Source organism: Erpetoichthys calabaricus, chromosome 1 (assembly GCF_900747795.2).
Source record: "Erpetoichthys calabaricus chromosome 1, fErpCal1.3, whole genome shotgun sequence".
In the NCBI taxonomy this organism is placed as follows: Eukaryota; Metazoa; Chordata; class Cladistia; order Polypteriformes; family Polypteridae; genus Erpetoichthys; species Erpetoichthys calabaricus.
Window position 1 is genome coordinate 215,390,358 of NC_041394.2, and position 24,693 is coordinate 215,415,050.

At 34.6% G+C, this 24,693-nt stretch overlaps 1 protein-coding gene across 1 annotated transcript in view; it reads right to left on the bottom strand.

Moving 5' to 3' along the window:
* gsap (gamma-secretase activating protein) overlaps positions 1-24,693 on the bottom strand; it is a 175,170-nt gene that overhangs the window by 66,115 nt on the left and 84,362 nt on the right. The window contains exons 13-21 of the mRNA XM_028811696.2: positions 20,754-20,831; positions 20,171-20,248; positions 13,779-13,871; positions 12,191-12,411; positions 7,962-8,031; positions 7,789-7,871; positions 6,839-6,898; positions 5,029-5,163; positions 3,443-3,501 (exon numbers count right to left, since the gene is read on the bottom strand). Coding sequence (XP_028667529.2) covers positions 3,443-3,501; positions 5,029-5,163; positions 6,839-6,898; positions 7,789-7,871; positions 7,962-8,031; positions 12,191-12,411; positions 13,779-13,871; positions 20,171-20,248; positions 20,754-20,831 — 877 coding nt within the window. The remainder of the gene's footprint in view (positions 1-3,442; positions 3,502-5,028; positions 5,164-6,838; positions 6,899-7,788; positions 7,872-7,961; positions 8,032-12,190; positions 12,412-13,778; positions 13,872-20,170; positions 20,249-20,753; positions 20,832-24,693) is intronic.

Genomic DNA, 24,693 nt, shown 5'->3' on the forward strand with positions numbered 1-24,693 from the left:
ACATAAAGTCAATATTGATTGAGCTCAAAGAGGTTCTAGCAAACCATCAGGGGATTCAGAAAGGGAAATCAGGTTTTTTCACCTAGGTTGTTCTCAGCTAAGGGTGGAAAAATGCTGAACTAGACTGAGAATGTAGTCTGGTGGTGGAAGGGACACTTTCAAGAGCTCCTGGACCTGATGGACATGCTCTCTGTGGGGGAGGCAGAGCCAGAAGCTGATTGGAGATCAATGTCCATTTCTCTGAGGTTGGCCACTGAGGTAGCTATGCAACTTCACAGTGGCAAAGACCAGGCAGCAGAAATGCTGAAGGCACTACACACGTTTGGGCTGTCATGGATGAAATGCCTTTTCAACATTGAATGGTTGTCAAGAACTGTGCCCCTGGGAGTGGCAGATCAAGGTTGTTGTACCCTTTTTTAAAAAGGGTGACTGGGAGGTGTGATCAAATTATTATGGAGCATCCATGGGAAACATCAGGCCATGGTACTGGAAAAGAGACACCTCCCAGTTGTGGAACCCCTGACCCAGAAGGAGCAATGTGGATTCCATCCAGGCCATGGAACAATGGACTAGCTCTTTACCCTCAAGAGGATCCTGAAGGGGGAATGGGAGTATGCCTAATTTTTCTACATGTGTTTTGTTGACTTATAGAAGGTGTTTCGCTGTGTTCCCCTTGTGTCATATTCATCTCTTTTGAGGCTCACTCTAATAATGATTAAGTTATATGTAATATTACATTGGTTTGGCTGCATTTCCCTACTTAATCGTGTGTTCTGAACATATTTCATTATGTATATGCAAATATTCCAAAATCTGAAATACTTCTGGTCCCAAGCATTTCAGATTAGTGATACTTATAACCTGTACATATACAGTGGGTATAGAAAAGAATCACCCTTTTTGAAATATTCCCATTTGTTTTGCTTTACAGCCTTAAATGAAAACACACAAACCGATATTTTTTCCAGCTTTACTCACTCTATGCAATCTACAGTATAACATCCAAGTGAAAGATATCACAGCTACAGTTCAGAAAAAATATATAAAAAAATCAAAAACAAGACATACTGATATTAATAAAGAATCACCTCCCTGCCCCCATGTCAATATTTTATTGAACCACCTTTTGGTTTAATGACAGCCTTGAGTCTGTTGGGATACTTCTCTATCAGCTTTGCAGATCTAGATTGAGCAATATTTGCCCACTCTTCTTTACAGAACTGGGATGGCTGGATCCAGGGAGGTTCCTAGTTGTGCCAAACACTTGCCACTTCTTTATTATGGACTTTAATGTGCTCCTTGGGATTGATAAAGCCTTTGAGATTTTTTTGTAGCCATCTCCTGCCTTATGTCTGTCCACAATTTTATCTCTGAGATCTTTTGAAAGTGGCTTGCCATCCATAGTCAGCTGTTTGCTGTCAGTTGCACTACCAAGCAAGGGAATGCTCTGGGAACTGCTGTTTTTATGCTTCACTAATCACACAGATTACAGTTGATCACAGGTGGAAGCCAGTAACCATGGTCTGCAATGGAAATGGTGGTCACTTACACCTGATTGAGTTTACAAATATTGTTTAGGAGGGGGGTGATCCTTTATTCATCTCAGTATTTCTTGTTTTTTTTTTAACTTTTTAAAATTCCTCTGAACTGTAGCTATGATATCTTTCACTTGGATATTATAGTTTGCATTGAGTAAGTAAAGTTAGAAAAAATATTGGTTTGTGTGTTTTCATTTAAGGCTGTAAAGCAAAAAAAAAAGGTAATATTTTGAAGGGGGTGATTCTTTTCTATATCCACTATATGTATATAAAGACATTTTCATGTGTGCACTGTATGTGTGTTTAATATATAGTAACATATTTTATGATTTTTTTTGTGTATTCTAGTTTTTCCTTGTTAATATGTATTTACTTTTCTCTTTTTTCTTTTCTGGTTCTTCTGTGATAGTGTTTTGTACCACTGCCACCTGATCAAAGTCCTGTACAGCTGCCAGTGATTTTTAAATGTTTAAATGAAAGTGGATACCCCAACCTTCAATGGGACTCACTGTGTCGAATCCTCTAAACAAACAATAAAAACTACTTAAGGACATGCATGTTAGGCAAAATGCCCAGTGGGAGCTGCTTTTGGACTGGAACTCTTATAAACTATGTTTTCATTTTATTTTTTTCTCTACCTTGTCCACCCTGGGCAAATAACCTTACCATCGGGCTGTGATTTAGGGATTTAAAACAAAATACCCTATACTGAAGGATCAATTTCTCTTAATGATATAACTTATGTATATTTGCATTATTTATTTTTGTATATTATTTAAGCATTATTATTATTATCTAATTTTAATTTGTTTTCTTTATATGTAACTACTTCTTTCACATCTTGTAAAGCACTTTGAGCTAAATAGTTAGCATATAAGTGTGCTATAAAAATAAATTTTGTTGTATGCAGTATCATGAAAGAAGTTGCCATAGTACTTACAGTTAAAAGTATTCACTAATGTATGAAATTCAATCAATTTCACAATCTCTTTTTAACATTAAAGAAAAACTGTCATACAGAGCTGGGGTGGCTAATTCTGACCCCAGAGAGCCGCAATGGCTGCAAGTTTTTGTTCCAACCCAATTGCTTAATTACCGTAGAAACCAATCCTCACCAATAACAGATCTTATTACATGTCATGGCTTGTTAGTGTTTTAAATCTACCATGTCAGTTCATTCTTAAATCACAGATTTTTTTCCTTTCTAATGATACATGTATCATCCAAGTGATTTGAAGCTTAAAATGGAGGAGTAAGTTTCAGTTTTTCACTTCCTGTTCAGTTTCTTTCTGAGTACTTAATTAAAGCAAATAGTGAATGATGAATACACATAGGTGTAAAGGGAGACAAGCTAGATGTAGAACTGCTGGTTCATTTGCAATTTGCATCTTATTGCTAATAAGGAGCAGTTAAAGCAATGAATATGGCTGTAAAAGACTAAAATAAGCAATTATGGGTTTAAAAATCTTAACAAGTGAGACAACTAGAATGAAGCAGAAAAATGTCACTCGAGTAATAAGTGCTTCATCAGCATTGAATAATTTCTCATGAAGCAATTGGGTTGGAACAAAAACCTGAAGCCACTGCAGCCCTCCAGGACCAACATTGATCAGCCCTGATTTAAAAGATCTGAGTCTTAAATAGCAAATAAATTAAATGAAGTTAATTAGTAACAAAAATGAGTCACTAATTAAGAAAATAGAATGAAAATCTGTAGCCACTGTGGCTCTCCAGGATCGGAGTTGGCCACCCCTGGTATAGAGTATGTCGATGGCATTGGTATGAAATCAGTATGTCGAAGTTTTAGTGTAAAATGACATTTGACTGACTGAAGTCAAACATTGCTCAACCTAGCATTCAGATAGCTCATAACATTATTACTCTCTCAAACATTCATTACTTACTTTTTAGTGTTTTCCAAAAAGTGTCGTAAGTGACTGGATGGTTTTGACTCCTCAGAATTCTGAATGCATGTTAAAAAAAAATCCAAGAAAACAAGAAGCCACATAAATATTCAAGTACACTATATCAAGTAGTTTTGCTAAAAGGCTGTTACTGTCTATAAAGCAAAGTTAAGAAAAACATACATTTACTGCATGAAATATAGAAAAAATACTCCATGTGTCATTCATTAGTTTTCCAAGTTTTGCATGCATTTATTTGGGTTGATTTCAGTTTTTAAAATGACAAAATGTTGTTGCCCAGTAGTATTTGCTGCAAGTACTTATAAAGAATGAGCCAACAGACCAGACTAACTCGCATTCACATTGTACCACTTTATCCTATGACTTTGAATTATACAGAAATCCTTGCAAGCATGTCGGGAACCCTTTAAGCTCAAATTAACATACTTCTCTGAATCAAGCTAAAATAGTTATGAAATGAAATCCAACAAAACACATTTAAAAAAAGAAAATAACTTAAAATGATAAACGTTCAGCACTGAAAACTAATTGTTAAATACTGTATGTTAAATACTGTTAATAAATTCACATAATACATCAAAACTTACATAAAATAATGTGCCTATAACTTGTTCCTCATTAGCATTAACATATTTTTTCCCAAAGTTGTATCAAAAATTCTAAACCTAGCAGAGAACATAAGTACTGTTTAAAAATAGCATACTCAATTTTGTTAGCATACTCAATTTCTACCAAGACAAAAAATAAAAGGACAAAAAAAAAAAAAACTATGGGTGAAGCATTAAGTGTAAAAAAATTAACACTAGTCATTCTTATAGATTTAATTTACATATGATAATTTAATTGCAATATTTTATAATTACTTCCATTAGTAAGTCAATAGCAAATACTTCTTTACGTCTTTACCAATCATTTATTCATTAAGAGCACTACCAAATCTAAAGATGAAGTTACTCACCTCAGGTAAAGGTTTGTAAATGTTTAATAAAGAAAAAAAAATGAAAATGATACCATTTAATCCAATCAAAATTTAGCAATCTAAATGTTTTCTTCTTTTTTTTTTTTTTTTCTTCTAAAATTGCTTGGGTCCATGGTTACACAGCAGGATGAGATTCTGTCTGTGCTTGCTTTATCTCTATAATTATATGGCCCTTATCGTAATCTAAAGATCACCAGTCAGGTCAGCTGTCAAGATTGAATTACCCTGGTGTAATTGTGTAAATATGCATCAGTAACACGTGATGCTTTTGACTCACTGGAGTAGGTCAAGAAAATGAACAAAAAAATATTGTAATTACAAAGTTAACTGAAACATTAAAATTAATTTTAGATTTTAAATCGAAAACCAGAAATGGACTGCACAAACAGTTGAAAAAAAAAAATTCACAATTACACAAAAAATACATAGTGATTAAAACTAAAAGCATTTCAGACAATGTTAACTAACAGAGGCAAAGAATGTTAATAAGTGCTACCTTTTCAACACGCAAGAAACAAAGAATCCATAAAAGAAAAAAAAAGAAAATTTTCTCATTAAGAAAATTGCTTCATTCAAATTATTTTACCATCTCAGCAAGGAGGTTATTCCATTCTTCTCTGATTAAACTATTATTGTATCTAAGATTTGGGACAACGTCAAAGTAGTTGAGGACCTCCACATTGTATCTGAATTCTTCCCAAAATCCTTTCAGATTTCTTGTCTGTGGAAAACGTGCAGAGTTAAAAATATGTATGCATCAACAATAAATTATGATAGTTACAAAACTATATTTGTTGGCTAAAGCTTATAAAAGATTACTAAGACAATATGCAAAAGGAAAGATAAGGGATTCTATTAAATTTGGTATAGTACTGATAAATTACAATTTAAAAAGAGAAGATAGCATGAGTGAATTTCTTGCTTAATTATTAAATTTTATTTAATTCACTAATTTCATTTATTATTTGTTATAGACATTAATGTCAGTTAGTCAGTCATTTCCCAACCCGCTATATCCTAACACAGGGTCATGGGGGTCTGCAGAAGCCAATCCCAGGCAGCACAGTGTACAAGGCAGGAACAAATCCTCGGGCAGGGTGCCAGCCCACCGCAGGGCGCGCACACACACACACACACCAAGCACACATTAGGGACAATTTAGGACCGCCAATGCACCTTAAGGAAGGTCAGTGGAAATGACATCTTTGTGGCCAGAACCGGAAGTGACGTCATCAGACTCAAACAGAATATCCCGTATTCAATCTGCAGTTATAGCAGAGGAAAGATTAGTGCACCCTGTCGCCCCCTGGCCTGTCACAGAATTACCTTTGATTGGTTCCTCCAGCTGTCTTCCATGCACACGTGTGTGACAACTATTTCTGAGTTTTTTATATTGGCTTCTGTTCAAGGTTTTCAAATATTGGATTATATAGATATATAATAGATATGAGCATCACCATTTTATTTACCTCTACCTACTTATTGTTTAGTCAGTCAGTCATTTTCCAACCTGCTACATCCTAACACAGTGTCACGGGGGTTTGCTGGAGCCAATCCCAGCCAACACAGGGCGCCAGCCCACCGCAGGGCGCACACACACACACACCCCCACACATCAAGCACACACTAGGCACAATTTAGGATCACCAATGCACCTAACCTGCATGTCTTTGGACTGTGGGAGGAAGCCAGAGCACCCCGAGGAAACTCACGCAGACACACGGAGAGCATGCAAACTCCACACAGGAAGGACCCGGCAAGTGAATGCAGGTCTCCTTACTACGAGGCTGCAGCGCTACCACTGCACCACCGTGCCGCCCAGACATTAATGTTTTTTTGACATTTGCTAAACTTTCTATATATAGAATACAGCATCTCCGATAACTGCCATTTTATCATGAAAAGAAAGAGCCTGAGCATCTGGTACATTTTCCATTAAAAGTCTTCTTTACTTTAAACCCAGTACAATTTTCCATTAAGGGTTGCTCAAGTAAGTCTGCATCTTTATTCGAAATAAACACTTTCACCCACAAATTATATGTGAATTACATTTTTAAGCAGCCTCATTTTCAATCATGTAATTTGTAAATATATTAGTCAGTGTCTTTAATTAGTCATTACAGAATTCAACATGCAATTACAGAGTAATCACATTCATACATGGTTAATTTGAGCCATGACTGCTGCAAATTATTAATGCAATGTAGAAAATGCTTTATATAGGCAATTTCAGTTTAGAGGTTACAATCATTAGAAAATGCTGGTGATCAATATTTCAAAAGAAATCAAAATTACCTCACACTAACAAGGTATAGCTCACCAAAGCTTTGTTTATTTAGCATTACATTAAAAACTCATAATATCACATCCATACAAACACAAAAACAACTGCATACCCTGTCCAAGAAGGTAGGTTGTGGCAAGAGATCAGATGAGCACTTTACTCCAGGGATTTCCTTATAAAAAATAAAAAATTATGGATCTGCTTCTTAGTCCTTAATACAGTAAAACAAGAATATATACTCCAAGAAGACAAAAATGAAAAACATCCATCAAAAACTGAGTTGAAATAGACTGTATATAATTTATATTTCTTTGTGCTAGTTAAAATAATGCAATAATACGGAGTTTAAGGCCTCAAAGGTTTTTTGATATAGAGAAACAATGTAAATATTGATATATTCACTCTTACATTCATATAATGTGTTGGGCAGGAACCTCCCCTTTGAGGGTTGGTTCCTGCTTAACATTCCAGATCAATTTAGGTCTCTGCTACCTTGAAGCAGAAGTAATATATAGTATAATTATCATGTATGAAGAGAACACCATATTTTCTAAAGGTAGTCCAATATGACCAACACAATTAAACAATTCTTTGTTTATCAACATAATACTAACATCCACTGCAACTTAAACTGTAATCACATTTATAAAATAGTATGCCCATTCACTACACAAAATACAAGCATTCAACACATACATATTCATACATACAGTGTCACACTAGTCAACTATTAGGATAAAAGACACAGCTGTGGAAGGTGGGAGGGTATAGCAGTAAATCGAGAACATACACATGAACACTTGGTACATGAAAACATGAAAACTACACAGTAGCAGGACCACATAAGAAAATTAGGTCTTTGAAGCTGTGAGGCAGTAGTGCTAACTTACTACTGTGTCTCTCATTAAAATATAGTACTATTAGATTAAATTACTAAATAACATTTCTAACACACAAATACATTAAACACAAATTAAAAGCAGCATTACCAATCAGAATACATACAGCATTTGTTTTTCGGTGCATCATTACATAAATAAGTACAGCACAAAAATGACTTACCTCTTCCCAAACAGACACTGAAGTATATGGGAGAATTTTGTCTAAACTGAATGAATCAGAACGTATTTTTCTGTATAATGAAGCTGTATTTAAATACAGAAGAAACATGTTTGTTTATTTAATATGATAAATTCACATTAAGAAACAGGAAAACATACTAAAACATAACTTACCCAGAATAAATTCTTGATAAAGATTGAAGTTTGTATCACTTGTCCATTTCTCAGTTAGCCAGTTTATAATCTAGACACAAAGAAAGTTTAATTTGAATGTGGTTTAAATTTAGTTTTCAATACTACCAAGTTTATGTACATGTTTTGAGTATGTGCTGTAATAGACAGCATGATAATTCAAACCAGGTATAGCACAAAAAATCCCTAAATGCTAGCCAGTGACTATGACAGAATTGAATGCGGTTTAACAATGACAAAATAGTTGCATAGGGATGCCCTAATGATAAAAGACATATTTTCACAGAAAGAGCTTTCTCTCGAGATCACGATAACCATAGATGGTCACTGGCGATTTAGTAAGTTTTCATAAAAAAAAAAAAAAGTTTTAGCCCTGTTCTCTTTTATAGTTCTCATCACCAAGTTCAAACTCTCAACACTTACATAGATTTCAAATCTAATATAGAACCAGTAAAAGGTCAGAACCATATTCCATTTATAAACATGAACACATATACTAAGCTAAATTATCAATATACAGTAATCCCTCGCTATATCGCGCTTCGACTTTCGTGGCTTCACTCTATCGCGGATTTTATATGTAAGCATATTTAAATATATATCGCAGATTTTTTGCTGGTTCGCGGATTTCTGCGGACAATGGGTCTTTTAATTTCTGATACGCGCTTCCTCAGTTGGTTTGCCCAGTTGATTTCATACAAGGGACGCTATTGGCAGATGGCTGAGAAGCTACCCAACCACAGCGCGTATTATGTATTAAATAAAACTCCTCAAGTATATTGTGAGCACGGGGGCTGTTCGCACCCCTAGAGGACACGGCCGCTCCTCAAAAAACGCTGAAAGATTACCTTCACAGTGCTCCCTTCTTTGCTGGCTGCTTTGCAAGCGATATGCTTCCCACATGGTGCTTCGCATACTTAAAAGATCAAACAGCACATATTGATTTTTGATTGTTTGCTCTCTCTCTCTCTCTCTCTCTGCTCCTGACGGAGGGGGTGTGAGCAGAGGGGCTGTTCGCATACTGACTTAGAGGATATGGACGCTCCTCTAAAAAATGCTGAAAAATGCTTGCTCCCTTCCTTGCAGCTACTTTGGCTTTTAAGTATGCGAAGCACCGCCGGACAAACATCCCTATTGATTTTTGACTGTTTGCTTTTTTCTCTCTCTCTCTCTCTCTCTCTGACGCACACTCCTTTGAAGAGGAAGATATGTTTGCATTCTTTTAATTGTGAGACGGAACTGTCATCTCTGTCTTGTCATGGAGCACAGTTTAAACTTTTGAAAAAGAGACAAATGTTTGTTTGCAGTGTTTGAATAACGTTCCTGTCTCTCTACAACCTCCTGTGTTTCTGTGCAAATCTGTGACCCAAGCATGACAATATAAAAATAACCATATAAACATATGGTTTCTACTTCGCGGATTTTCACCTTTCGCGGGGGGGTTTGGAACGCAACCCCCGCGATGGAGGAGGGATTACTGTATATTAAGTCAGTGTCATTCTATTGCCAACATAATTTCCATTTTACAAAAGATATTTTCAGTTAATATGAAAGGAGTAATTCACAGAATCATCAATAATAATAATAACTAAACAGCCAAGCTTGGGGTGAAACAGTGGCACAATGACAAACTCTCATAGCTATAAAAAGTCTTGGGCACACCCTGTCCATTCTCACTCTATACCTACAGTATGTGAATTTTCTCCAGATATCCCAGAGATGGACTGATGACAACTCCATATTTTATAAGTGTCTGTTACCAGATCCTGACCTAATATGCTGTGGTCCTTATTGACTGTGAATTGAATTAAGAAAGTTTGGAAAATAAACGAATAAGTGAAACCATTTGAGATTTTTTTTTTTTTTTTTACTTTTGTGCACAACCACATCAAATACCAACTGCGATGTGATGCAAATCAACAAGTTTCACGGAAATTAATGCAAGATTCAATAATCTCAGTATGATCACAGTTTCAAATGTGACACAAATAAGCAACAAATCCTAATATAACAAATTTCAGAAGGGAAAATATTTGATACAGGGCAAAGAGAAGCTGAAGTGGCATTAATCTTGCATCAGTATCAGAGTGTATAGACAAGACAAATGTTTGTGAAAACATTGGAAGTACCTGGATTATGGTTAAAGAACCCCAGTGTGTCTTGTGAATATCAGAGGAAAGCAGGGTCAAAACCACGAAAAACATACACCAAAACATTTTAGAATAGAATATCAAAAGACATTCAGAAAGCAGAGAACAAAGATCGATACAAAAGAGAAACATAACATGAAATAGTCAATTGCTGCCACATTTATACTGGATGAGACACTGATGTTAATGACTGTAGTAATGGAATTCACGTGTGATTGCCAAAATACAAAAAAACAGCATTGTGAAAAACAAAAAAAAGATGATAAAAAAACAGCACAGTTTAAATTAATTCAAAAATGAAAACTATGTATGTTGGACAGCAGTCTTAGGTAGAAGTGTCAAGAAGGACAGCCACACCTATTGTCTAATCTTAAACCTAGTTGACTCTCTCCTTTTCAAGTCAGCACTAAGCGGCTGACTTTCATATTGTTCATTACTTTCCCAAAGTGAGTTCACCTGCATATCAACTTCCAAACTATTTTTTTTCCAAAATTGAGAACCACAATCAGAAATAATACATTTAAGAAGTCCATGAAGTTGGAAATAAGAGATTTATAAATATTTCTACTTACTGATTAGAAATAAGGATGTTTACTTAGGGTAATTAAATAAGCTTTCTTTGAAATACAATCTACTATAACTAAAATATTAGATCTTTTGATGGTGGATGGTCATTTATAAAATCCACAGTAATGTGCTTCTAAGAACAGGCAGAGGGTGAAGCAGGTTGTCCATCCATCCATTTTCCAACCCGCTGAATCCGAACACAGGGTCACGGGGGCCTGCTGGAGCCAATCCCAGCCAACACAGGGCACAAGGCAGGGAACCAATCCTGGGCAGGGTGCCAACCCACCGCAGGACACACATAAACACATCCACACACCAAGCACACACTAGGGCCAATTTAGAATCACCAATCCACCTAACCTGCATGTATTTGAACCCACGCAGACACGGGGAGAACATGCAAACTCCACGCAGGGAGGACCCAGGTAGCAAACCCGGGTCTCCTAACTGCGAGGCAGCAGCGCTACCACTGCACCACCGTGCCACCCTGAAGCAGGTTGTAATAAATCAAAATGGGCACCAGATGGGGATCTGGACCTGTTATATAATTCACAAGCTTAAATAAAATCCTTTGTCTTTATTCACTGTTGACCACCAGAAATAGCTTTTGATAAATTCTGTTGATTTTGTAATACAGTACCAGGATGACCTAAGAACAAAGAGGAGTGACCTCAATCTAAAACTTCCCGAACAACTTGTTCAGGCACAAATAGTTTGTCTTCCGGAGTTCCATCAGGTGGAGAGGACAACCACACAGCCTGAAGTAACTTATTCAGAAGCTCCAATATAATCACACCAATAAATATTCCCAAATAAATAATATTTTCAGAATCAGTAGCAGCATTTTCAGGTTGAAATAACAAACAAACAATTCTACTTCTTTTGTCAACACTAACCACACTGTTTAAACATTCATAATCCAGGCTGGGAAAAAAAAGCGGTGAACCTATTGGCTAATGACGTCTCCAAAAACTAATTGTAGATAAGATTGGGAGTATGGGTTTGAGGCAACTTGCTCTATAAAAATAGTAATTTTTAATATGTGCAGAAGAATCCAGGTAATTCCAAAGGGTTCACATATTTTCTTGCAACTGTTAGATTTGAGCTTGGGGTAAATTAATCCAAAGTGTGTTTACATGTATGCTATAACCTGACCCAATTTTATCCCAAGAAGAAAGATGGTACTAAATCTACAGTATAGTTTTTGAATTTTACATCTTGTTATAAACATGTGGTCAATGATAAAGGAGACAAAAAAGCACTTTTTTACACTATGTCTATTTGACTTGTAAAGCTAAAGTTCAGAGAAAGACAACACTTCTCTGAAAGGCATGCTTAAATTGAAAACCAATAGTGGAAACTGAAAAGTTGTGGTAGAAGAATGAAAATGGTTTCTGATTATTACAAAATGTATGGCATCTTAACTAGCCTTCCTTCTAAATGATGCTACGAAAAAATTAGGTATCATTGGTAAATGACACGGTTATTTCACACCTCCACATCCAAATCTTCCTCTCGGGCCAGATATACAACAGCACAGTGCAAAGCACCCAGCTTATGACCATCAAATTTACTCGTATGCAAAAACGTCAACAGAGCAGAGTGACTTAAGCTGGCTTTCCATATCTTCCCCATCTGTACATCAATTAGTGTGGCATCAGGCATGGATACTATGATGCTCTTAGAGCTTAGTGAGCAAATTTCAGAATCTTGACCTACAGATAAAGAAAAGGAAAGAAAAAAGTTAAAAGATTAGTGAGCCTGACAGTTTTTTTTAGTTATTTAGCAAAACCATGTAAAGTATCAGAGGTCACTAGTTCCAGTTGCAGCTATATACTTATACAAAAAGATCAGATGGGAGGGACTTAAAGCAAAAGGGGAAGGAAATTGACAGTCCATTTTTCAGTTAAAAGGTAAGCAATAGTACTCTAAAATACACTTTGTGATAACATGAACTGTTAGCAGTGTAATAGTTTTTTAATTTATAAAAAAATAAAGAATACAATCTAATGAACTGACTTCACTTTTTTTAGTGACTATTATATTTACTGAGCTTACAGATCATACTACCATGGGTAAAACATAATTACAACAGTTACATTACATCACTCCAAAAAATTAAGATAACTGTTATTTATGATTTAATGTTAACACCCCAGCTCTTCTCACTGCAGGATGATACAATATATGAAACAAAAAAGTCTTTGCTTTAGTTCAACATATATATATATATATATATATATATATATATATATATATATATATATATATATATATATACATATATATATATATATATATATATATACATATATATATATATATATATAAACATCAAAAGAAAAAACAGAACGGGGAAGAAAATCTTAAAACAGCAGTAATGAATTCTTGCCAAACTCTGAAGAAGATTTGCACAGAGGTATTTTTTTCTAGTTTTATATAATATTAGATGCTGCTTACTTAAGTTGGGGACAATCCCAAAAACATAATCTAGCGAAGCTGGTGCATGATGACTTTTTTTTTTGCAAAAAAGGATCCTGCCCTTGATGGATTTTAAATTTTGGAGAAATTTATTATTTTTTCTAATGCAAGATGAATTACATTATGCTTTGCACAGATAGAATAAATAAGTATGTTGTGAATGAATAAATTCCATCTAAAATATATTTTAGCATAGAGGAAAGAAAAGGGATTTATTCCAGTTTTTTAGACAAAGTTTCTAACTTGTACAAAGAAGTAGTAGTGTGCTGCTAAAGTCAATATCTGGAGCAATTTCAGCAAGCAATGTATGTGCATCATCAGTACAGAGTTCTCCAATAGCCTGTATACTCAACAACTGCAATGATTGAAATATTGTGTAGGTTAAAGAAGCCTAAACAACATTATTGTCATGTGAACTGACTTTTCTAAAAGCAAGGTAAAAAAAGCTTTGGTAAGTATTTACTTAATGTGAAAAGCAGCAAGCTGCCATTAGGTTAATATTGAGCACTTGAGGCAAAGTTACACTATATTTTATTAATTTTATAAAACTTGTAAGGACAAAAAAATCCCAGTGTTTCTGCTATAGTCTTGCCACACATACCTGAGAAATATAAGTTATGACAAGGGTAATCTGTTTGTCTTGTATTAATGAAATGAATAAAGTGTCCAGGCGAGCACACAGCAATATAATAATCTGTGAAGTGAACAGAAATAAAGATGAGGGACAACATTACTGTAAATATCTACTGTAGACAAAAAGCTAATAAATTAAACATTCATTATTTTGTCTAAATAATCAATACAATGACACAAAGAAATTGCTTTGTTTGTTTAAAGTGACAGATGAAAATGCTTTACCACCTAATGTCACATAATTCAATCAAGGCGTCTGACTCTAAACAAACTTAAAAAATGTTTTATCAATTAGTATACCTTGTTTTGTCTCATTTAAATTATAATAATAAAAAAAATGTAAGATAACTTCACTAGGAAGAATGAATTTGCCACATAGATAACATGCCCCAAGAGCGGGGGATTTCAAATGAAAAGGTGCAGATTAATATGGCGTGCTGTATGAGTAAATACATTTAAGAATCATTTCAAACCTTGACTAATTTTTTGGTGAGCTATACTATGGTGGCATTGGTAGGAGGTGGGGAGGGGGGTTTGGATATAGCATTTAAGTACTATAAAAAGAACCATGGTTGGTAAAACAGCCAAGTATGTGCTTTATTTTCGCAAGAATCTACACATATGGCTATGGTGTCTCATGCCACATTCTGACAAGCAATTTACCCACTAACTGTTAATAATTTCTGCAAAATGTGTAGAATAAGAATAATTTCCAAATATGAATCTGGACAGTGGTTCCATAAGTGAATTCAATAAGAGCCAAAAAAGAAAAGCAAGACTGTTACTGAAAAAGCCATCATGTCACTCCACATGTGCGTTTCAAGCCCAATATCAATTCAGACACAGTAAATGATGGTGCATAGTCAATGGATAATACAATACTGGAACATATGAATACAGTCGCTCCTGTTCATTACTGAATGACCCATTAAATTATACCATATCTGTAAACATGCTGGAAAGCACTAATGCTGAAGCAGTTATAACCTACTATATTACATGTCGTAACACTTCCAAATATTACACTATTCTCTCTGCAATTATCACTACCAGCAACAACATACTTTTACTTTACTGAAGCTATGTGCCAAGTATATGATAAACTGATCTTGTGACCCTGTGAATATCAAAAATTCAACTCCTACTAAACATCTTCTTCTTTCTCTTTATCTTTTTCCACTTCTATGTGGGGTCGATGTGCTTGATCATCCTTCTCCAAACAGCTCAGTCCTGCGTCTCCTCGCCATTCAAGCCCTTTTCTTTCAGTTGTTCTTTTACTTTATCCATCCACCTCCGCTTTGGTCTTCCTTGTTTTCTCTTTCCATGTACTTCCATTCCCATCACTTTTTTGCCTACATATTCATCGTCTATCTTCATCACATGTCCATAACACTTAAACCGATTTTCTTACACATTCTTAGACACCTTTCCCACTTCTGTTGTATCTCTGATTGCCTTATTTCTTATTCTTCCTTTTTTTGCAAATCCATCTAAAAATTTTCATTTCTGCCACATTTTACTTCTTATCCTACACTCCTTTTACTTCCCATGTCTCAGCTCAATAAATCACTGATGGTCTTGCCAATGTCTTAAAAACCTTACCTTTAACTTTAATTCTTCGATCACACAATACTCCTAATACTTTCTTCTAATTGTTCCATCCACACTGCTCTCTATGAGTTATCTCTGCAACTAATTTTCCATCTTGGGCAACCAATGACCCTAGATATTTAAATGTATCCACACTTTTGAATAGCTCTTCCTGCAGGCTAACATCTGAATCCTGATCATCATTAAACCTCAAATATTCTGTCTTCTTCCTTTTTATCTCCAAACTTCTATCTACCAAAGCCCTTCTCCATTCTTCTAATCCAAAGCCTCCTACCAATTATCATGCATTATTTCCTTTCCATCTAGTTTTTCTGCACATACAACACTCCCACTTTCCTTGTTGCCATCAAATCTGCCAACTCTCTTCCTTTCCCACTCATTGTCCCATCGCTCAGTATTCCTTCTTTTACCTTTAACTTAACCTTTTCTTTCTCCAGCTCCATGTTGGGCTGGTTTGCCCTCCTTGTTGCAACTCTTACCACACTCATTATTTAGTAATCTGTATTGCTGAAGGCATCATCAAGGCATCTTAGTGTATTATGGTGGTCGCACAATACACTGAAATACTGTAACTATAATTCAAAAGCTCTACATTATTTCCTTTTTACTTGATACACTGTCAAACCTTTTGTATAACTATCCATGCTGATCTACCATCAAAGTTTTCGAGCAAATCGGAATATATGTTCTAGGTGTAAGTATTACTCTGTAACAAAGTGTAAGTTAGGTACATTCATATACTGTATTCAATGTGGTCCTATTAACTGTCATGGTTATTAGAAAATGATCTTCTCTGGATTATTGCATGCAAAAAAGATTCTCCAAAACAACATTTCTGAAAGTTCTGCTAACCAAAAAAAGTAATCCATTCAAAAAAAACACTGGCAGATTGCCTGTAAATGTTCTTTAGAAATTTACCTGAAATTGAAGCTGAAGAAGTGGGAAAACATAGCTCTTTTAGTAAAGTAGTCCATTAAAATAAAACAAAGCTAACCTGTTACAAGAACAGCAGGAATCATTAATGAACCAATGCTGGGACTAGTGTTGGTCACAGTGCACCTGGTAGCTAAGTAACCCAATTAAGTTCAATGAAGCAACTGGTGAAACATCGGGGATCAGGTATGATGACCAGTCAGGTGACTCAAACATATTGAACAAATGCAGACCTATCATCCCTGAGAAAGCTGGTTCTAGGGAACATCTCATTTCACTAATTATCACATTTAAGAACCTAAAAAATTACAGGTAAATATAGTCAGACACATCTATAAATATAACAGTAGCTCTGAAACGTTTCAGAGTATTCAGTACCTTCGTGTACTTTGTATAAATGACTCTATAGTCTTACTGAGAGGCTTCAGCTGTAATATGAACAATGACAGACCCCTAGAGGCACGGAATAGGGAGGAAAGACCTGCTTGATCTAAATCTCACTGAATTACATTTGACTTCACAGGAATATTACGGTAAAGCACAGCAAGTCTATTTCTCTTTTGTGTGCCTTGCTTCCTTGCTGCATAGCTAACTCCTGGCTCCTGTGAGTGTTCTTTTTCACTGTCCTGAGTGAGAGTATATTCAAGACTGCTTCTCCCCTGGACCGACAGAGGGCAGTCCCCTTGGCTTGCACCGGGGCCACGTGTTATGAGCCTGGAAACTCAACCCTACTGGAAAGAACCTTGTTGGGCACCTGGACTCCTTCCACCACTCAATGGCCTGAGTTGGGAGGAAGTGGACGAAGCTCTTGAGGAGTGGAGGCAGAAGGACTGGTGGCAAAAGGAACTGTGTTGTGCTCTGTGAGCCTTGTGTGCAACAATAAATAAACCGTGTGCTGTGTGGACTAAAAACTGAGTCCTGCCTGTCTATGTTGGGGTTAGGGCGGCTGTACGTGCCCAGGCTTTACATTCTGTTTAATTTGGTACATATAATTCTAGCTTGGTCACAATGTTTGTATTTGTATGGGTCGATTGATACATGTAACTGTTAACTATAGACATCCCCTGTGGCCACCACGGGTTGCACCCGCAGCACAGACGGAAGCCAGGCACAAGTTCAAGCACAACACATATTTTTCATTTGGCCTGGGGAAAATGTCCCCAGTCACTTACCCCCTAAATAGCATAGTATACAAGCACAGTCAAATAAACAGCACACAGGACTTTCCTTCTCTTCTTTCTCTTTCTGTCCTTCCACCTCCATTCATATGCTCACATTGTTCAAAACAAATACATTTTTTTAACATATTGTTAAATGACTATTTCCACAAACAGAAAGACTCGCACTCTTAAAATGAAGGCAGAACACTTAACCAGTGAATGAGGGGGAAAGGAAATCCTTGCTCACCACTCACTAGTATAATTTTTGTTTAGTTTTTAAACTTTCCTTAACAAATTAAGACTGTACAGGGTCAAAAAACTTAGTTGCAAGAATACTTGCTTAAACATAGCATGACAGTTATATTACCCAAAAACTGTAGCCTTTAACTTATTAGGTTTTTAAAACTAATATCCCAGAAGACTTTCCTAAGCTGGTTAGCCTATATAATGTTACATAACAATATATCTTCCCACTGTAATAAGAGTATGTTTAACAACCCTTGATGAAACGTTGATTAAATTATTTTTGACTCCTTTCTCCTTTAAATCTCTTCCTAGGTATATAATTCAATTTACATTTATTGCAACATTAAGACTGAGAACAAATACCCTCAACCACTGCTTTTACAAGTATCACATGTGTATTAATGGAGAAAAACTGTACACCCTTTTCTGACTTTTAGGTTTCAATTAATCTGTTTCCCCAACATATTACAATGTATTTTAATGCCATGTTGTCCATATTATATTCACCCACAATGAGTATTCACCCACAGTCAAGTTTAAACACTGTTTTAATTTTTATAGTATTCCCAAGTTTTAAAATTCTCTATATTAATGATGCTATATAAATGAGATTGTCTGAATGGCCCCATGGCAAATAATGTGTTGCAACTCAGAACATTCTAATTTGATTTTATTCATTTTTTTTTACTTCATTTTCAGGTTGTTTAATTATTCTTGTGTCTGTTTTTTTACCATAATACATCCAAGTCTCTTTCCAACCAGCCTAAGACAAATAAACCATGAAAACATTATAGTAGTATTAAAACATTTTCCTTTTAAATCTCTATCAAATCAGAATAGCATGGGTATTAAAGTAGCACAAAAGGTCTGAATCTCTTTTGTTCCCATGAGTTCACATGTTCAGGGTGTGTGTGTAAAAACATTATTTGTTAGGTTCAACCCTTTATTCTACTGTTTCACATCCTCAGAAGTCAATTTCTGAGAATCCCACAGTCTATTACTATTTAAAGGTGCACACAACATATACATAAATTTAAAGTAGCTTGGCTAGCTATTTAGTGATTACTTGCTGTGAACTTTTTTTTTAATACTAAATGATTGTAAATTTATTTAACTTCACACTTCTCACTGAATGTCTGAATAAGCACATAGCACCTGGTTTACACACAACAGTACAAAACATAAGGTGCATATCATTTTTTGTACTCAAACACATTACTTAAATAGGTATTAAATATAAAAGGTATCTATCATAAAATTAAATAATTACTATGTATCAATTAAATGTATTTCAAATACTGAATGTTGTCAATGCTGTATTAAGAAGAAAACCAACATATGTCTAAAATTTGCTTTTTTCTGATTTTATATTAAAAAGCTTTGCATTATCAAGTAGGCAATCATTAATTTGCAAAATGAAAAATATATACATGTGTTTTTTACCTTAACAGAAAAAAAAATAAGAAAATAACAGATGTATAGTACAGTATGATATATTTTGATTATTGACTTTAAAAGAAAAAGGCATGACTTCATATACTAATGATCATTCACAATCTCTATGTTGTGGGCAATATATACACACACATTGAGAGAGACAAAAGGAAAGTAATTATGTTAGCATTGGTATGCTTTGCTAAAAACTGTTTTAAGAAAGCAATGAAAGTAAGATAGGAACTAGCCCTGTATGGAAGACACCCCATCACAGATTATATTTATTCAAACTGGTTCAAATTACAGTGATAATTTTGTTTTATTAGTGTATTTTAATATGCACAACAGTACACTGAAATGCAATAATCAAGCAATAACATAAAAACACATTTAAGGAATGTAATCAAACCGATTAAACCTTCTCATTAAAAATAATAATAAAATCACATTAGATTTTTGTTTTTGGGTAAGAGGTATAAAAGTGTATCAAATAAGTAGTGCAAAATAAACAGCCAAAACCTTTTTGATTTAAACTACTCCTTCACCAGAAATGGTTACAATGGAAACAAGAAATTAATTTACTAACAAACTAAATATAGGAAGGAATTTTCAATTTGCATTATCAATACAACGATTAAAAAGCAGCTGTTCTGTACTCTAATGTTAAGCTATAAAATTAAGAAGAGCCAAATACACCATACCTAAAAGAAAGCAGATGGTTTAAAGACACTAGTTTTAGAAGACCACTGATCTCTAATAACAGGATCATCAAAGCTACATCATAATTTTGGTGAGGAGACAAGAAAATTTTACTTTACACATAACAGGTCAAACTAAGTTTTCTTCCCTAGTATCTTGAAGGATGATAATTTACAGCCAGCAGATTTTAACACAGCTAATCATATAAGCATATGAATCTGACTCTCTGAAAGAAATGTGTTTAAGTCAATGAATAAAATGTGTGTTTACAACTTACCTAAATTAACAAAAAAAAGCTGCCTTGGCCTAGGCGATTTCATTATTTCAGAAGAAACTGTGAAAGTTTTACTACAACCTTGGACAAGAAAAAAAACCCATAATTATGATTATCATTTTGTAAATCCACATAAAAGATGTGAAATAAGTTGGTATCACTACTACTTTAGGCTATCCATAAATTCAGACAGCACACAACAGAAACTGCTGCAGAACTATTAAAAAGTATGACAGAATGCCATTGAAGAAAACAGAAGAACACCATTAATTTTTTATGTTTACACTTTTATTAAAAAGGTAACAGTTAATGGAACAAAATGCAACTTTATAATCATAACTTTACATTAGAAAGTATCACATTAGAGCCATAACATTTTTATTTAATGTAAAATATTATGCCATTAATAGAATGTAAAACAGAATGTAAAATCATATGCAAATATACTTTAGAAACAAAAAGATAGTAATTTGTGAAAGTCACATTTCCCTATATTTTCTGTATAATCTTTCAGACATTGTGATTGGATTGTATAAAGTACAAATTTAAGATGAAAAAACTGACATATTGATTATTAAAAACAAACCTCTGTGAATGAAAGCTATTGTGTAAGCTCCTTCCTGATCAGATACTGTTGGATGACTGTAGCATACACACATACTTCCTAAAAATAAATAAATAAGAATATAGATACTTATTTATACAGTATATCAATGGTTATCAAAAAAAAATCACCTAGGGCCAAATTCTTCTCAGCAAATAATCTTTAGGCTAGTTCCCTCTGTCATAAAACCCAACACACACACACACTTTAACAGACAGGTTTTCTCATTCAGTCTTAGACACTCAGATCCAATCATCCACGTTACACACAGTAAGAATCATCAAACATATGTTACACTGAATTCATTGTGGTGTTGCTGTCATTATAAATTAGCAACAGTCATAATTTAAATTTATATTTTTGTTCTTACGAAAATCCACATTGGATGTACTGAATCAGATAACTTTTACTGATTAACCAAGAAGAATTATTCAAAACTCATTCTGCACACCTAAATTAATTACCTAGCAAAAATGTTTTCCGTCTCAATTATTTAAGAGGAAAATTGAAACAGAGAATTATCAATTCAATGATGAATAGACTGAAAAGTATGTCTTAAAAAGCCATCACAAGTTACATGGATACAGGCTAAGCTCAATAAAGCCTTCACTGATGAGGTGGTACTGTATTAAAACAGTGCTTCATAGACTTTTTTGTCAGAGTTTTCTATTGAAAAATCAACAGACAAGTTTCTGAATCTGTGAAACATCATTTTTATGTCTTGGCTGTGAATATCTAAAGCTGGGTGAAGAAGGTGTCAGTCTGGCTGACAGGATAATGTGGCACAGTTGTGCTTTTACACAATGTACAATATTTAAATGGTGTCAAATTCACAGAGTAACAGTAGGAACGTTCAATGGTTGATGCCGGAATAACTGTTCCTTTTTCACTAAGTGCTGCTTTTGAACCATTTGTATACATCTTACTTTTGAGCTGGAGTCCTCCAGCTTGCCCTGCTTCTGCCCTCTGACTTTATAACTTAAATGTCAAATATGAAGTGATCTACTTAAGTTTGTCATGAATTTTCTCTCATGCTTTGCATGCCTTGTTAACAACAATTCCAGGCCAGCCCCTTTCAAACCTACTGAACATGTCTTATTTGATACATGTCTGGCACTAATAGATTCTATATAATTTAAACATAATTGAAAAAATTGTTATATCAGGATATCTGGGGCCTGAAACAAACTTCACATGGAGGCCTCTAACTGATGAGCCTGACTGCACATATAGACAAACACACATATATAAGCAAATATATACAGATAAAAATATATACAGTAATTCCATATATATATATGCTATAAAATTAGATCCTATGATGAACAATTAGTTCCAATATTTTTAACTTGTTTCTATTGTATTAGCAAAATTATACACATATATCAAAGCTGTAAAAGTGAGTTACTCAGGGCATGCTAGAGGGTTTACATCCCCTGAATAGTCTGGAAACATCAATCCCCAGGTTAAGACTGAAAAAGTTGCTAAGCGTAGGGTGCCCTGCCAGTCTAACTCTGCATTTTTCCTTCTTGACAGCAAAAGAATAAAATTGAATGAAATAAATGTTGATCATTTACCTATATATGTACCATATAAGGAAATGTTTTTATGTGGAGATTTAATTATATATAAAAAAACAACAACCATATAATGACGCTCAGTGAATAGCTTTAAAGTAACATTTCATTTAGAGTTGTATAAAAACAACACTGAGGTAATAAATATACAGTATTTCAATTTATAGAGATAAAAAAATATTGAGAAAAAAATAACTACTCAACAATAATAATTATCAGCTCTTAAAAGCTTGACTATAACTTAAGCCAGGAGAACCATATTGCAGGTTAACCAAATAATATTGACCAATAATGTTGAAAAGAATACAGAAATTCATCCATCTCATTCTGAAAGCTATTCCAAATTAACAGATGAAAGAGAGACTATTCTCATAACTTTTTAAAACACTGTGTAACTTGACTAATGAGGAATCTGACCTAATATATTAAATTCCACCCAAATATAAGATTTTTTAACAATAAAACTAGACATAATAAGACTACAGGTGGTCAATCTGTATAAATCATTAACTTAGTAATTTTAAGATAACACCAGAATAGTACATTCTACCTTTAATTTGTAAGACAGAAACCAATCACCTGCACCTCAAAACTATCCACAAAATACAGGAATTAAATAAACTGATTACTGTAAAACCCCAGCTGACATGTACAATTTTCACTAAAAGTGGGTTTTGTTGCTTCTTTTTGGTTAGACTCAAAGTACAGTTGAAGCCTTAAGGCATATTGTCAGTCACATTCCAGTATCTTTTGACAGAGATAAATGCTATTAAATCTAAACTCAGCTTTTGACATTTTGATGCTGCCATTTTATTATGCAGGCTTTAAAATAGTCTTAGAAAGTGAGCCACTGATTGACTAAAGTTTAGTTCAAACATTTCAAATAGTGTTCAGTATGAGAAGACATGTGATTGCAGTTCTTCATGATCACATTTTAAAACTGATACAGTATATGTATCAGTACCTAAAGGTTTACCGTTTTCTCTCTTTAAAGTACTTTTTAAGAGATTAGTGTATGATAACTCCAGGACTGTGGAGACGGTACACAAAACCTTCGACTACGACTCCTCAATTTACAGTACCACCGACTCGGACTCCATAATTTGTACTTTAAGCTAAAATACAATACTGGTCAAAAGTTTGAGGTCACCCAGATATGTTCATGTTTTGATAGAAATTGACAGCTTTTTTTATCAAGATATCATTACATTGATTTAAAAATAGAGCCAGGACATTACTAGTGTGTATAATGGCTACTACTGCTTGAAATGAAGGATTTTTAAAATACTCTTCACATATTATTCTTCACATACTGTATGGCTACAAAGCCCCATTTTAGCAGCAGATCTTTCAGTGTCCTAATGTTAAATTCCCTCAGATTTTCCTTAATTAGTCATGTTTTAATGCTATTTGGTTATTAGAGAAACCTCTCTAACTACATTAATATCACTGAAACCTGTTATCCTGTTCCCTTGCGTTACAAGGTACTACCATTCCTAAAGTTCAGTCCTGGGTTCAAAAATGGGCAAAATGAATCGGCCTTCTCAAGAAACACATTAGTCTATTTTTCACAGAATAAAGGTTATTCCTTGTGACAGACTGCCAAGAAAATGAAGATTTCATACAAAGGTGTCTGTTGCTGTTTTGAGAGAAAAGGGTGAACTGAGTCCAACCAGGATAGAAACAAAAGGGGAATATCCAGATGGGTAACTGCTTACAAGGATAAGAATATCAGAGTGTGCAGTTTGAGAAAAAAAATGCCTTATATGCCTTAAAGACCATACTTTAAAATCAACTTAATGGTATCTAGATAAAAAATGTAATAAATTCTATCAAAAATATAAAAATCTCTAAGTGGTCCAAAACATTTGAATGATAGTGTATTTACTACTAGCCAACCCGCTGCGTAGCATACGCCGCATAATTATGTATTGATGGGTGAACACTTCCTGAATGACACAGTTGTCCAAATGGCATGGGTTTGAGGATACGACTGTGAGTGAATGAAAAGACAGACCTCTGGAGAGAGCAACATATAATTGTCCGTGACTGAATCGTCTGTGACGAAGAAGGCCACGCTGGTGAAAGTTACTTCGTCGGTAGGGTTAAGTGTCAGTACTTGTAGATTAAGGTGTAGCGAGTCTTCGTTGTTGACGCTTAGCTTGCGTACTGAGATGTTCCGGAGTCACAGTTGAGAAACACTTTTTTAATGTCTTTAAAGCACAGGGGAAAAAATGAACATGTGAAACATCCGTAATGTAATAAGCCACCAAGAAAAGTAACATTGCAACAATGCTATCTACGACCCGATCACTGTAAACAGAAGTGAAAACAAAATGGAGCCC